We start from the raw sequence: 16,153 nt of genomic DNA, 5'->3' as shown, positions 1-16,153 counted from the left end.
TCATTACTAAACAAAAATAATAAAAGTAAATAAAGTATACATCAGAGTCTATAGGGTAGAAAAGTAACAAAAGTAACTTCAGGAAAGACAAGAGAATATTAAATGAAGATTAAAAAAAGAAATTAACTGCAAAAGAGGAGGGTCAGTACAAATTCAAGAGATGGTTTGTTGGGAAAAATAACTGCAAATAATTTTTGAAAATTTTTTAAAAAATTAATGTTTATTTACTTTTGAGAGAGTGAGACACAGCATGAACCAGGGAGGGGGAGAGAGAGAGGGAGATACAACTGAACTCACAAACCTCAAGATCATGACCTGAGGTGAAGTCGGAAGCTTAAGTGACTGAGCCACCCAGGTGCCCCTGCAAATAATTTTGAGAACACGAATGAAATGGAAGATTTCCTAAGAATATATAAAACACCAAACTGAATCTAAGAGAGAAAGAAATTTTTTTAATGCTTATTTCTTTTTGAGAGAGACAAAGTGTGAGTGGGGGAGTGTAGGAAGAGAGGGAGACAGAGAATCTGAATCAGGCACCAGGCTCTGAGCTGTCAGCACAGATCCCGATGTGGAGCTGGAACTCACAAACTGTGAGATCATGACCTGAGCCGAAGTTGGAAGCTTAACTTACTGAGCCACCCAGGCGCCCACAACTGAGTTTTTAATAGACATGTTCATCTATTATTTTTTCAATGAAAAACAAGACAAAATTTTCTAATTGACTTGGACATAGAAGAAACACTAAAGGACTCAGAAACATCTCCAAAGTCATTCAAATATAAATATTCCTTTTGTAACCCCCAAAACTATGTTTTAAAAATACATGTTCATCTTTATGTTTAAATATATAATAAAAGAATCCTTTCTAAAACAAAACAAACAAAAAGTCAACAACAAAAGAACTCCCCAGAAGACAATATGAAACCTTCAAGTAAAGGAGTTGGGGATTCCCTAGCTTGTCTGAGTCCTTAAATCAAGGACACAGTCACCCCAGAGATACACTGTTCCATCACTCATCACATCAACATCAAGGGAATGATCTACCTACCGAATCAGCTGCCAAATGGTTATTTGAATTGGTGAACTCTGATACCAGCTCATCAGCCACTTCATTATATGATGTTGTACCTTTCCGCTGAACTTTCTCACACACTTTCATGGAAAAATGTCTCAAGCCTTTTCCATTTTTATCTCCTTTTTTGCTTCGTTTACTAAAAGAAAAAAATATATTTATACACGAGACTTCCTTTACAAAAAAATAATGTGAGAATATAATTTGATTTTTGTTTCAAGTGGTAAATTTTAAAGAATTAAAAAAAAATTTTTTTTTGTTTATTTATTTTTGAGAAAGAAAGACACAACGTGAATTGGGGAGGGGCAGGGACAGAAAGAGACACAGAATCCAAAGCAGGCTCCAGGCTCTGAACTGTCAGCGTAGAGCCCGATGTGAGGCTTGAACTTGTGAACTGCGAGGTCATGACCTGAGACGAAGTCGGACGTTTAACCAACTGAGCCACTCAGGTGCCCCTCAAGTGGTAAATTTTAAACTGAATTAGAAATGAAGAAACGTTTTTGAACTTACAATGTTATATATAAACTTATAATGCTTTTGCCTTACAAGCTTAATAAAGTATGAAGTTAGAGTGCTTTTCTACACACATCATTCATTTATTCAACAAGTATTTACTGACCAGTAACTTACTATTATGTGCCAGGTACTGTTCTACACACTAGGAATAAATCCATGAAAGGAACCGACAAAAACACTGCCTAGCCTAGTAGAGTTTACATGCTTACCTTTTGGTATTCTATGTATGCTACAGTTCTATTTCACCTAAAATTAAAAGTACCACTTTCATCAGTTTCATTTATCTACTAAATTTTCAAACAGAGGTCATACTATTAATAACGGATCTAAGTCTTCAATTATTTTAAGTTTGGTTAATGCCTAGGCCCAAACTTTGATAACTTACTAACATTTTCAGGGGTTCAATTTAATTCTACTAATTTCTGAGTGCCAACTATATGCCAAGAACTGGAACAAGGACTAGAGCACACAAACGACAATTGAGGCAAAATCCTTTCTCTCAGTACTGAGTCTTGGCAGACGGGAGAAAGACAAAACAGACCTAAAAGGACAGAGAATTCCAATATAGTAAGGTAAGTGCCACGTCAGTTATTTACAATATTCATGGGAATTAGGAAGAGGGACATCTCATTTAACCTAGAGGAGGAAGACTTGCTGGGGTAAAAGCCAAATGAAAGCAATAAACAAAATGAAAAGGCAACGTATGGAATGGGAGAAAATATTTACAAACCCTTTATCTGATAGGGGGTCAATATCCAAAATATCTAAAAAATTCCAACAATTCGTTAACAAAAAAACCCACACATCCAAATTAAAAAATGGGCAAAAGACATGAATAGAAACTTCTCTGAAGAAAACACACAAATGGCCAACAGCTATATGAAAAGGTGCTCAACATTGCTAATCATCAGAGAGCTGTAAATCAAAACCACAATGAAGTATTACCTCACACCTGTTAGGATGGCTATGTTTAAAAATTGACAGAAACAAAAGGTAGGTGTTGGTGAAAATATGGAGAAATTAGAACCCTTTTACAAATGGAAAATGGTACAGTTGCTATGAAAAAAGTATGAAGGTTCCTCAAAATATTTAAAATAGAATTTCCATATGATCCAGAAATCCCACTTCTGGGTATATATCCAAAAGAATTGAAATCAGGATCTCAAGGAGGCATTTGCTCTCTCCTATTCACTGCAGCATGATTCACAATAGCCAAGATATGGAACCAACCTCAATGTCCATAGGTAGATAAATGGACTAAAAAATATGGTTTATACATACAGTGGAATATTATTTGGCCTCAAAAGAGAATGAAAGCCTGCCATATGCAGTAAACAAGGATGAACCTGGAGGACATTATGCTAAGCCAGTCACAGAAGGACAAATAATGCATGATTCCACTTGTATAAGGTGTCCCACACAGTCAAACACATAGAGGCAAAGAGCAGAATGGTGCTTGCTGGAAGGAAAGGGGAAATAGGGAATTGCTCAACAGGTATAAAGTTTCATTTACGCAAAATGAGCAAGTTCTAGAGATCTGCTGATACAACCTAGTGTCGGTAGTCAATGATAATGTACACTTAAAAATTTGTTAGTGGTAAATCTCATGTTAAGTGTTCTTAACACCAGCACCAGCACCAGCACCAGCAGCATCACCACAAAGATAAACATGCACTTGATCACGTTCCACCAGTATAATTATATTCATTTATAAATTATTTACATGTTCTGTGTTACATACCTTAAGAAATAGACTAAATGTATTTTTTAAAAGAATGAAGTAAGGATATCTACTTTCTTTTTCCCAAATTCCCAAAGAATCACGTGGCCATTCACTGTGGTCAGACTACTGCTGAAATACTGGGAAGACATTAAAGGTGTTAAGTGGGGGAGTGACACAGTGAGATTTTTAGTTAGGCAGAGATTCTGGCTGCAAAGTAGAAGATGTACTTACGAGGGGCAAGAGCAGAGACAGGAAGAACAGCTGAGAGGCAAGCCAGGCAAGAAATATCAAGTCCTGAAACTGGGGCAACTGGTAGGGTTGGATAAGAAGAGACGGCTTTGCATAAATTTTAAAGATAAAAATCAGTAGAAGGAAGTGACTGATGTGAACGGTGAGAAAGAGGGAAATAAGAGAATGACCCTCAGGAAGAGGCATCATTTACTGAGATCAAGGAGACATGAACAAGTTCATGAGTTCCATTTTAAACCTGCTCATCTGCACAGTCCAATACCTAGGTATACTCACACGCAGCTACTGAGCACTTGAAATCTGGGAAGTCTGAATTGAGATATGTTTTAAGTATCAAATACACACTGAGTTTCAAAGCTTGTATGAGAAATCAATGTAAAATATCTGAGTAACCTTTACATTAATTACATGTTGAAATATAATATTTTATTTGTTTTTTAAGGTTTATTTTGAGGGAGAGAGAGATTGTGGGTGAGTGGGGGAGGGAGGGAGGGAGAGGGAGGGAGGGAGGGAGGGAGGGAGGGAGAGAGAGAGAGAGAAGAGAGAGAGAGAGAGAGAGAATATGCCAAGTAGGCTCTTCACGGTCAGCACGGAGCCTGACATGGGGCTCAAACTCATGAACCATGAGATCATAGCCTGCGCCAAAATCAAGAATCAGACACTTAACTGACTGAGCCATCCAGGTGCCCCTGAAATATAATATTTTAGATACACTGGATTAAATAAGAGATATAAAAATTAACTTCAGGGGTGCCTGGCTGGCTCAGTTGGTAGAGCACACAACTTTTGATCTTGGGTTTGTGAATTCAAGCCCCATGTTGGGTGTAGAGATTAAAAATAAAATCTTACCCTGAGATCATTATTACCCTATATATTAACTAACTTGGATTAAAAAAAAAGAAATATCCAGACACTAAAAATAAATAAATAAAATCTTTAAAAAATTAATTTCATATTTTTTATTTTTTTAATTATTATAAAATTAAAAGTCACATGTGGCTCCTATTACATTTCTATTGTGGGGCACCTGAGTGGCTCAGCTGGTTAAGCGTCCGACTTTCACTAAGGTCATGATCTCACAGTTCATGAGTTCGAGTCCTGCATCAGGCTCTTCTGTGCTAGCAGCTCAGAGCCTGGGACATGCTGCGGATTCTGTGTGTGTTTCTCTCTGTCCCTCCCCTGCTAGTGCTCTGTCTCTCTCTCAAAAATAGTAAACATTAAAAAAAAATCACATTTCTATTGGTCAGCAATGATACAGAGTCTGACATGTCAATAGAATTTCCCAATCAATATATTCAATAGATAATTAAATATGTAAGTCTCACTTTGTAAGTGAGCTTATAGGTCACTTACAAACTTATCAGCATGTGTACCATGCCAACCTTCTTCCTATCAGTCTCAAAGGATTAGGTATTCCTCTTTGTTTTTAAATCTAACCTCCTTTTTTTTTTTTTTTTTTTTTATTTTTATTTTTTCAATGTTTTTTTATTTATTTTTGGGACAGAGAGAGACAAAGCATGAACGGGGGAGGGGCAGAGAGAGAGGGAGACACAGAATCGGAAACAGGCTCCAGGCTCCGAGCCATCAGCCCAGAGCCCGACGCGGGGCTCGAACTCACGGATCGCGAGATCGTGACCTGGCTGAAGTCGGACGCTTAACCGACTGCGCCACCCAGACGCCCCCTAACCTCCTTTTTTAAAGATAACAGCTTTATTGAAATATAATTCACATACCATAAATTCCATTTTTTAAAGTATACAATTCAGTGGTTTTTAAGAATTATGCAACCATCACCACAATCTAATTTCTTCACCCTAAAAAGAAATGCTGTACCCACTGACAGTCATACCTCACTCCCTAGCCCCTACTATTCTACTCTCTGTTGCTATGGATTTGCCTATTTGCCAAAGTCAACTTTTCAACTTGAGTTTTTCACTCCAGTGCTTCTGTTTCTGTATTTGCTCTCCTTTCAGCTGTTCTATCCAGTGTTTGTTCTTAATATATAACTTTATTGTGAAACTGGAATCTGATAAAGACTTCAGATCCAACTGCCACTTTAAAGGTAATACCAAGGACAGAAGAACATGTTAAATTACACTACAGGAATGCAATAAGCAAACTTTTTTTTAAAGTGTATTTATTTTGAGAGAGAGAGAGAGAGAGAGTACACATGAGTGTGAGCAGGAAATAGGGCAGAGAAGGAGGGAGAGAGAATCCCAATCTGTTTAGCATGGAGTCTGACGTGAGGGGCTCATCTCAGGAACTGTGAGATAATGACCTCAACCGAAACCAAGAGTCAGATGTTTAACCAACTGAGCCACCCAGGTGCCCCAGTAAGCAAACTCTTTAGGCTTTCTCTTTAGGATACATAAAGTGGTTTCTTCAATTAAAAATCTGTAAGGGAAAAAAAGAGGGAGGGAGGGAGAGAGAAGGGGAGTTAGGGGGGAGGATAGATACAGAAGGGGAATCTACAGATTTTATAAGACATATAAATTTATTTCAAATAGACTATAACACACACACACACACACCAGTTATAGGGGACTCTGGGAAAACAGCAATAGCAGTATAGTTTTCAAACTCTCCAAATCCCCATATAAAAAGAGAACAACTAGACAGCAAAACCAAAACTCCATGATAACACTTACAACAAAAGGAAAGGGGTCAAGCAGTTATCCTGCTTTCTTATAGTAACTGTACCTGCAGGTAAATAAATAGTAAAAGAGGGAAAGTGTCTTTATATAAAAATAGTGCCAGTAGTTAGAATAACACTAACTGCAACTCACAAGAAATTAAGAGTTATAACCATTAAACACTGGTTGTGTTACCATAATTAAAAAAAAAGAGACAATGGAAGAACACACATTATCTATAGTCTTGCCAAGGATCAAACACCAGTCTACAAAGCCACTGAATCCTATTGCCAAACTACACGAAACACCGAAAACAGGAAGATACTGAGATGCACATGAGTATGAAATCAAGAAGATCTAGACTGTGGGAAACTGCAGAGGACAAATAGCCTAGTTGCAACAACTAAAGTATAAGGAAAATAAGGGGACAGAAGGGAAATCTATATATAAAAGACAACTTTTTTTTTAAGATAACTGTTTTTTTAAACTTTATTTATTTTTGAGAGACAGAGAGACAGAGCATGAGCAGGGGAAGGGCAGACAGAGAGGGAGACAAAGAATCCGAAGCAGGCTCCAGGCTCTGAGCTGTCAGCACAGAACCCGACACAGGGCTCGAACCCACGAACTGTGAGATCACGACCTCAGCCAAAGTCGGGCACCCAACTGACTGAGCCACCCAGGCATCCCTCAACTTTTTAAAAAAATGGACAAGACTAAAATGTGCCAAAGGATGCACATTTAGGTAATAAAACTATTTAAAAATGCAAGGAAGTGATTACTATAAAAATAGGGATAATGGTTAATTATAGAGGAGAGAGGGTATAGTTATTTGCATGGGACATGGCTTCTGGGTTATACTTCTTGATCTGGCGATGGTTATAAGACTGTTTGCCTTAAAGTAATTCATTAGTCATACATTTGCTTTTTCTGTAACTGGTATTTATTTATTTTTTAATTTATTTATTGTTTAATTTACATCCAAGTTAGTTAGCATATGGTGGTGCCACAATGATTTCAGGAGTAGATTCCTTAATGCCCCTTACCCATTTACACCATCCCCTCTCCCACAACCCCTCCAGCAACCCTCTGTTTGTTCTCTATATTTAAGAGACTTTCATGTTTTGTTCCCCTCCCCATTTTCATATTATTTTTGCTTCCTTTCCCTTATATTCTTCTGTTTTGTATCTTAAATTCTTCATGAGTGAAGTCGTATGGTATTTGTCTTTCTCTGATTTCACTTAGCATAATACCTTGTAGTTCCATCCACGCAGTTGCAAATGGCAAGATTTCATTCTGATTACTGAGTAATACTCCATTGTATGTATGTATGTATGTGTGTATATATATATATATGTATGTATATACATATACATATATCACATATATGTATATACATATACATATATCACACACCACATCTTCTTTATCCATTTATCCACTGATGGACATTTGGGCTCTTTCCATACTCTGGTTATTGTCGATAGCACTGCTATAAATACTGGGGTGCTCATAGGCCTCTTCAAAACAGTATACCAGGTATCCCTTGGATAAATACCTAGTAATGCAATCGCTAGGTCAGAGGATAGTTCTATTTGTAATTTTTTGAGGAACCTCCATACTGTTTTCCAGAGTGGTTGCACCAGTTTGCATTCCCACCAGCAGTGCAAGAGATCCTCTTTCTCTGCATCCTCGCCAATATCTGTTGTTGCCTGAGTTGTTAATATTGGCATTCTGACAGGTGTGAGGTGGTAACTCACTGTGGTTTTGATTTATATTTCCCTGATGATGAGGGATGCTGTGCATTTTTTCATGTGTCAGGTGGCCATCTGGATGTCTTCTTTGGAGAAGTGTCTATTCATGTCTTTTGCCCATTTCTTCACTGGATTATTTGTTTTCTGGGTGTTGAGTTTGGTAAGTTCTTTATAGATTTTGGATACTAACCCTTTATTTGATATGTCGTTTGCAAATATCTTCTCCCATTCCGTCAGTTGCCTTTTAGTTTTGCTGATCGTTTCCTTCGCTGTGCAGCTTTTTATTTTGCTGAGGTCCCAATAGTTCATTTTTGCTTTGTTTCTCTTGCCTCCAGAGACATGTTGAGTAAGAAGTTGCTGCGGCCAAGATCAAAGAAGTTTTTGCCTGCTTTCTCGAGGATTTTGATGGCTTCCTGTCTTACATTGAGGTCTTTCATCCATTTTGAGTTTATTTTTGTGTATGGTGTAAGAAAGTGGTCCAGGTTCATTCTTCTGCACGTCACTGTCCAGTTTTCCCAGCACTACTTGCTGAAGAGACTGTCTTTATTCCACTGGATAGTCTTTCCTGCTCTGTCAAAGATTAGTTGGCCATAGGTTTCTGGGTCCATTTCTGTGTTCTCTATTCTGTTCCACTGATCTGAGCATCTGTTTTTGTGCCAGTATGTAACTGAATTATATTTTACAAAAAAAACCCCAGCAAACAAAACATGACATTTGAAACAGATAGAAATTTGAATACTACATATTTGATATTAAGGAATTATCATTAATTTTCCTAGGTATAACAATGATATTGTAGATATATTTAAAAAGGAGTTAAGATACCAATACAGAGATTTATGATGAAAATGATAGGATGCCAGGGATTTGCTTTACAATACAGGAGGGAGTATATACAAAATGAGATATGCCATGAATTGATTGTTGTTGAAGTTCAGAGATGTGCACACACAGGAGGTTCATGATACCAGTCATCTACTTCTGCATTTTAAATTCTCTAAATTAAATAGTCTTTTAAAGAGAGAGAAAAAAGAATGGTTTGAGCATATCTTTGATTATTTATAATGGTTTAGTCCTATCCTCAGTTTCCTATACTCAGCTCAGCTTTCTCAGGAAGGGGTGTTTAAACATCACAATACCCTATTAATATAAAGGACAACTCAACATACACAATATGTAACTCTGGATCCTACTGCAGTTCTCATCTAGATGAGTGACAGAACCATCCACCCAATCACCCTAACCAAAAACCAGATTCATCCTACGTTCTTCTAATTCCTTTTCTAATGAATCAATCTAATTGTATCAAATCTAATCTACTTCAAGGCCTAACTAGCTTTTGAATTTCACTTCTCTAAGTTCTCACTGCCCTAGGTTCAGGCCCTCATCATCTCTCTAAGAATATCACTAGAGCCTTATAAGGGTTCTCCTTTGTGCTGTCTAGAGGCATTCCAATCCCTCCTCCATAAGGCCATTATGGTGATCTTTCTACGTAAACTGGATCACGGCCTATTCAGTTTAAAATCAGTGGTAATGGCAAATAGTAAATACTTACTGAATGCTACGTATGTGCTAGTTACTGTTCTAAGTAATTTCATTTTTGAAAAAGAATCTACCAATTCCCATTTGCTACATATATTTTCACACAAAGCCCCTCTCTATGCTGATTTGCCCTCAGTGTTTGGGGTATTTAGGATACAAATGGCTAGCCATATGTAAATATGTATAATTAGTACAAGGTAGGCAAAAAAAGTAAATAAGAACTGTTAAAAATAGTGCATGAGTTATTTCTGAAAGAAATATGTTGTGTATGGGGTTTTATATTTATGCTAAGAAGTGGATAATGGTTTAAGTAAATAAAATTCTCAACTCCATGTTTATAAACTTTTTAAAAGCCAGGGATGGAGCAGGTTGTTGTTTTTCATGTAATTCTAGGTCTTTTTTAAAAAGGGAGCAATAAGAGGCGCCTGGGTGGCTCAGTTGGTTAAGCGTCCGACTTTGGCTTAGGTCATGATCTCACAGTTCATGGGTTCAAGCCCTGCATTGGGCTCTGTGCCAACAGCTCAGAACCTGGAGCCTGACACAGATTCTGTGTGTGTGTGTGTCTCTCTCTGCCCCTCCCCGACTTGTGCTCTCTCAAAAACAAATAAACATTTTTAAAAAAAATAAAAAGGGAGCAATAAGATAATCATAGCATAGTGTAGGGCGATCACCTGACAAATTTGCCTTCTATTGTCAGACATGGATAATATTTAAAGGAAGAAACTAAACACAGTCCTTAAATAGGAAAAACTAGAAACTAGACTTTCAATAGCTGATGAACATGACCTTGAAACAAATACAAGACCATATATAAGAATTTTATAAGATTAGTTCAGTTAATGAAATAAGATTTAATTATAAAATATAAATAGAAAATAAAATAATTTTATAAGATTTTTTAGGATTTTATAAAAATATATTTTTATATATTTTATAAAAATATAAAGGTAAAATAATTTTATACAATCAGTTCATGAACTTGAAGAAAACTGGTTAAATACCAACATTGGTAAACTATTTATTAGCTATGTATTTTGAACAGTTTACTTCATTTAGCTCTGACCCATGATACTCCTCTGCCTGAAAAACAGAAATACAAGTGCCTGTCTCACAAGGCTGCTATGAGGAAGGATTAAACTCTTCATGAGTTACCAGAATTTTCATGAGCAATACAAAACTGAAGGATACTACTCAGCCCTGGCTGAATCAAGAAATTAAACTTGGCCAATAAACACATAAAAAGACGCTTAACATCAATAACCATTAGGGAAATGCAAACAAAACCCCAATGAGATTAGGATGGCTATTATCAAAAACAAAAAGAAGTGTTGTGAGAATGTGGAGGAACTGGAACCTTTGTACATTGCTGGTGACAATGTAAATGGTGCAGTAGCTATAAAAAATACTACAATGGTTCCTCAAACACTTAAACATAGAATTACCATCTGATCCAGTAATTTTACTTTGTGTTATTACAGCTAAAGAAATTAAAAATAGGGACTCCAACAGATACTTATTATACCCACCTTCACAGCAACAATATTCACAACAGTCAAAAGGTGAAAACAACCCAAATGTCCATCAACATATAAATAAACAAAATGTAGTACATGCATATAATGGAACATTATTTAGCTGTAACAAAGAATGAAATCCTGATACATGCTCTAACATTAATAAACCTTAAAGACATGGTAAGTAAAATAAGTCAGAGATGAAAGAGTAAATACTATATGATTCCTCCCACATGAAATAGAAATAGTCAAGTTCATAGAGACAGAGTAAAACTATGGTTACTGGAGCTGGGGGAGGGGGAAGTGGGGAGTTATTGTTTACTGGGTACAGGATTTCAGTATGGGATGGTGAAAAAGTTCTGGAGATGGATAGTGGTGATAGGTGAATAATAGTTTATTATTTATTTACTCAGTGGTTCTTTTGGTTTTAAACTTCTTTATGTTTTGTTGTCTTTTATGCTTAAGTGTTGATGGTGTGTCATGGCTTCATTAGCCAGTATATTTTTGTAAAATAAGATGCCATGGTTTTAGCATTTCATCATTAGTTATGGCTAAAAACCCAAATTCAATATACAAAGGATCATGCCTCTCAGTAAAACATTTACAAATTCTATTGTTCTTCATTCTTTAAATCACTCCCACTTCAAATCTGGTTTACTACTATCATGGTCACATTCAGAAAAGGTCTGCCTTTTCTTGAGAAAATAGTTCAGGAATGCTCATTTCACCATCATAAAATGAGAGTTAAAGACAAAATAGTATAAAGTTTGCTTTCTAATGTAGTTAGTAATTTTATTTTATTTTATTTTTTTTAAGTATATTTTTGACAGAGAGAGAGCGTGCGCGCGTGCGCATGAGTGGGGGCGGCGCAGAGAGAGGGAGACACAGAATCTGAAGCAGGCTCCAGGCTCTGAGCTGTCAGCATAGAGCCGGATGTAGAGCCGGGGCTCGAACTCACGGACCGTGAGATCATGACCTGAGCCGAAGTGCGATGCTCAACCGACTGAGCCACCCAGGCGCCCCTGTGGTTAATAATTTTAAATAATAAACTTAAAACTAAGCCTATTTAAAAATTTTACATAATTGTGAAATGCTATAAAAATAAATGCCAAAAAAGTATATATTTCACATGTATTCTGTGTGATTTTCAGTTATATTACACAAATTAACCTTAAAGAGTAACTCAAATTAGGTCAAACACCTAAATGTAGGAGCAAAAACTATAAAACTCTTAGAAGAAAACACAGGCTAAGGCTTCATGATTTTGGCTTTTTCAACTGTTTTTTAAAGATGACACCAAAAGCATAAGCAATACAAGAATCAAAAAACATATATTAAACCCAACCAAAATTAAAAACTTTGTATTTCAAAGGACACCATCAAGTAGGTGAAAAGATAACTGAGACAGAATAAGACATTTTTTTTGCAAATCATATATCTGATAAGGATCTTGCCTCTATAATACATATAGAACTCTTACAACTCAATAATTAAAGACCAAAGGATTTAGAAAGACTTTTTCAAAGACGATATATAAAGGTCCTATAAGCACATGAAAAGATGCTCAACAGCATTAGCCATTAGGGAAATGCAAATCAAAACCATGATGAAATATCATTTCACATCCACAAGGATGGCTCTATAAAAAAGACAAATAATAAGTGTTGGATAGATGTGGAGAAATTGGAAGCTGTTGCTGGTGGGAATGTAAAATGGTACAGCTACTCCAGAAGACAGCCTGTCAGTTACTCAAAAGGCTAAAGAATTACCATATGACCTTGCAATTCCATTCCCAGGTATATATATAAAAAGAAAAATGAAAACTTGTTCACAAATGTTCAAAGCAGCATCATTCATAATAGCCAAAAAGCAGAAACGACTCAAATATCCAACTTTAATGAACAAATACACAAAATGTGGTATATCCACACCATGGAATAAAAAGGAATAACATACTAATATATGCCACAACATGGATGAATCTTGAAAATATGCTAAATAAGGGGAGCCTGGGTGGCTCAATCGGTTAAGCATCTGACTTCAGCTCAGGTCATGATCTTACAACTCGTGGGCTCAAGCCCCATGTCAGGCTCTGTGCTGACAACTCAGAGCCTGGAGCCTGCTTCAGATTTTGTGCCTCCCTCTCTCTGCCCATCTTCTGCTCATGCTTTCTTTCTCTCTCAAAAATAAATAAACATTAAAAAAAAAAAAAAAGAAAATATGCTAAATGAAAGAAGTCAATTACAAGCTTAACCAAGGCAAAGAGTCCTATTTCCTTGATATCAATTCTGTTAAGTTTCAGCCCTGGGGAAGAAATGTCTTTGGTGTAATATCTATGTGTATGGAGATGAAATGGGAGGTACAAAGGGATCTGGAAGATTGGCAAGCTTCAACTTGCTAGGTGCTCCTTGGATAATCTTCATTTCAGTGCCCTCATTACCTCCCTAATTCATTCTCGCTTTTTTAAAATTAAAAAAAAATTTTTTAATGTTTATTTTTGAAAGAGACAAGTGCGAGTAGGGGAGGGGCAGAGAGAGAGGGAGACACAGAATACAAAGCAGGCTCTGCACTGCCAGCACAGAGCCCGATGTGGGCCAGAACCCAGGAATCGTGAGATCATGACCCAAGCCGAAGTCAGATGATCAACTGACTGAGCCACCCAGCTGCCCTATTCTTGCTTTTTATACTTGTTACCTCTAAGCCTAGAGCCTCTCCATTTCAGTCAGTATAGGGAATAATGGTTTCCATTTCCAATTCTGACTTCTCCAATGCATATTTTGGGATGTGAATTTCTCTACTACCACTTGTCCTTTATTGTAATCACAATGGCTTTCATCTAATTGGAAAATCTATATCTTTACCACTTTTTATAGCACTTTTAGAGATATACTTCCTTTTATTATTTTTTACATGAAAATTTCGATAGGATTTTAGGGTTTGGGGTATAAACATGATGTTCAGTCTATCATCTTAAATTGGAAGCTCACTATCTTTTTTTTTTTTTTTTTTTAAGTAGGCTTCACGCCCAGTGCAGGACTCAACGCAAGGCTTGAACTCTCAACCCTGAGATCAAGACCTAAGCTGAGATCAAGAGTCCGATGCTTAGGGGTGCTTGGGTGGCTCAGCTGGTTGAACATCCAACTTCAGCTCAGGTCATGATCTCATAGTTCATGGGTTTGAGCTCTGCATCAGGCTCTGTGCTAACAGCTCAGAGCCTGGGGCCTGCATCAGATTCTGTGTCTCCCTTTCTCTCTGCCCCTCCCCTGCTTGCGCTCTGTCTCCCTCAAAAATAAATAAACCTTAAAAAAAATTAAAAAAAAAAAAGAGTCTGACATTTAACCAACTGAGCCACCCAGGTGTCCAACTCACTATCTGAATCTTAGAGTTTACTTTACTTAAGTTTTCTCAGAATCGAGCTATTTGGAACACCAGGACCCTCTTTCCAAATAACACCAAAATATGGCTACAGGGTATAAACACTATGATCTCTATTAGTTTATTAATATAATAAAGAAACCAGTAGGAAGTGTTCTTTACCAAATAAAGCCAAATTGAGAAAAAAAAAAGGAAAATAAATAGAAAACAAAACTACTAATATGGTATAGTTTGAAATGCATGTTAACTTTTATAACTTCGTTTGAAGTATTCAGATGAATTATATCCAAAGAATATTATCTTTCCAGGTGCTTAACTAGAACCTATAACCACTGTCTTTTTATATTTTCCCAATAATGATTTATTTTTATTTACAAAAGTAATAAAAACTTCATTTCCCACTTAAATGAGCCAACAAGAATACGTAAATCAGCAAAATAATTTCATGTGGTAATTTAGTAAAACAATTTAGAAAAAACTCTTTACTTTCCTGGAAGTATGTATCCATTGTGTTGGGTATGGGTGGAAGAGGAGGTGTGATAATGGGAAATAAATATTTATTCCTTATGGATCTTCATTCTCTCCCTCCTTGGGTTATATCATTTAGGCTTGCGACCACTTATGTGCTAATGATACTACTTATATACTAATGATATCATCACTTAGATAACTAATAAACTTATTGAACTTCATTATGTCTAAAACAAAATTCTTCCCAAACCTACTCCTAAATACACTAAATGTAAATGGCATCAATATTCACCTAGCTGTTCATGTAAAACAACCAAAGCTATCCTTTATTTCTCCTCTTCCTTCCTTTAATCTATCAATAAATTTTGTTGGTTCTATGTCTATCATTTATCCATTTTTTTTTCCCATCTCCACTGCCAGGCCACTGTCCTCTGCAATAGTCTTCTGATTTTCCTGCTTTTGTCCTTGTCTCCTTAGAATCCATTTACCCCTCAGTAGCCAGTGACTTAAATCATGCCATTTCCCTGCTGAAAATCCTCCTTAGAACAGAAACCAAACTCCCTACCAGGACCTGCAAAGGTCTTTCATCATGATCTGAACCCTGCCTACCTCTCCACCCTCATGTCATATCACTCTGCTTTTCAAACTATCTCCAGGCCACTGTGCTTCCCCAAATACATCAACCTGGTTCCTCAGTTGGGAGCTTTACATTTGCCACTCCCTCTGCCCAGAATCCCTGTCTCCCCCACCTCACCTAATCTATTTAGCAGCCTGACTCCTTTGCATTCAAATATCACCTCCCTTGTGAGGCTTTCTCCAAGGTAGCCACAATCACTTTTCTTATTTTTTTTGTATACCACTTACTGTAATCTAAAAATAATCTGGGGTGCCTGGGTGGCTCAGTTGGTTAAGCATCTGACTTTGGCTCAGGTTATGATCTCACGGCTGTGAGTCTGACCCCACGTCGGGCTCTGTGCTGACAGCTCAGAGCCTGGAGCCTGCTTCAGATTCTGTGTCCCTCTCTTTCTCTCTACACCTGCCCTGCTCACATTCTGTCTCTCTCAAAAATAAACATTAAACAAAATTAAAAAAAAAATAAAAATAAAAATAATCGTATTTGCTTATTATACTCCCTCCCCCCCCATATAAGCTCTCTAAGGGCAGACTTACCTGTCTTGTTTATTATTCTCTCCAATGCTTAGAACATAAGCTAGTAGATATTAAAAATGTTTGCTAAATGAACAATTTCATAAACATCATTGAAGCTGTACACATATTAACTATACTGATTTTGATTACTATTAGCT

At 36.8% G+C, this 16,153-nt stretch overlaps 1 protein-coding gene across 12 annotated transcripts in view; it reads right to left on the bottom strand.

Moving 5' to 3' along the window:
* Positions 1-16,153, bottom strand: part of TFDP2 (transcription factor Dp-2) — a 189,420-nt gene that overhangs the window by 34,867 nt on the left and 138,400 nt on the right. For all 12 annotated transcript variants that reach the window (XM_049629769.1, XM_049629776.1, XM_049629767.1 and 9 more), the window contains one exon: positions 1,049-1,211. In XM_049629769.1, the coding sequence (XP_049485726.1) occupies positions 1,049-1,211 (163 nt within the window). The remainder of the gene's footprint in view (positions 1-1,048; positions 1,212-16,153) is intronic.

This window comes from Panthera uncia, chromosome C2 (genome assembly GCF_023721935.1).
Source record: "Panthera uncia isolate 11264 chromosome C2, Puncia_PCG_1.0, whole genome shotgun sequence".
NCBI classification, from domain to species: domain Eukaryota; kingdom Metazoa; phylum Chordata; class Mammalia; order Carnivora; family Felidae; genus Panthera; species Panthera uncia.
Note: the sequence above shows the minus strand (reverse complement) of the source record. Positions and strands in the feature narration are given on the sequence as shown.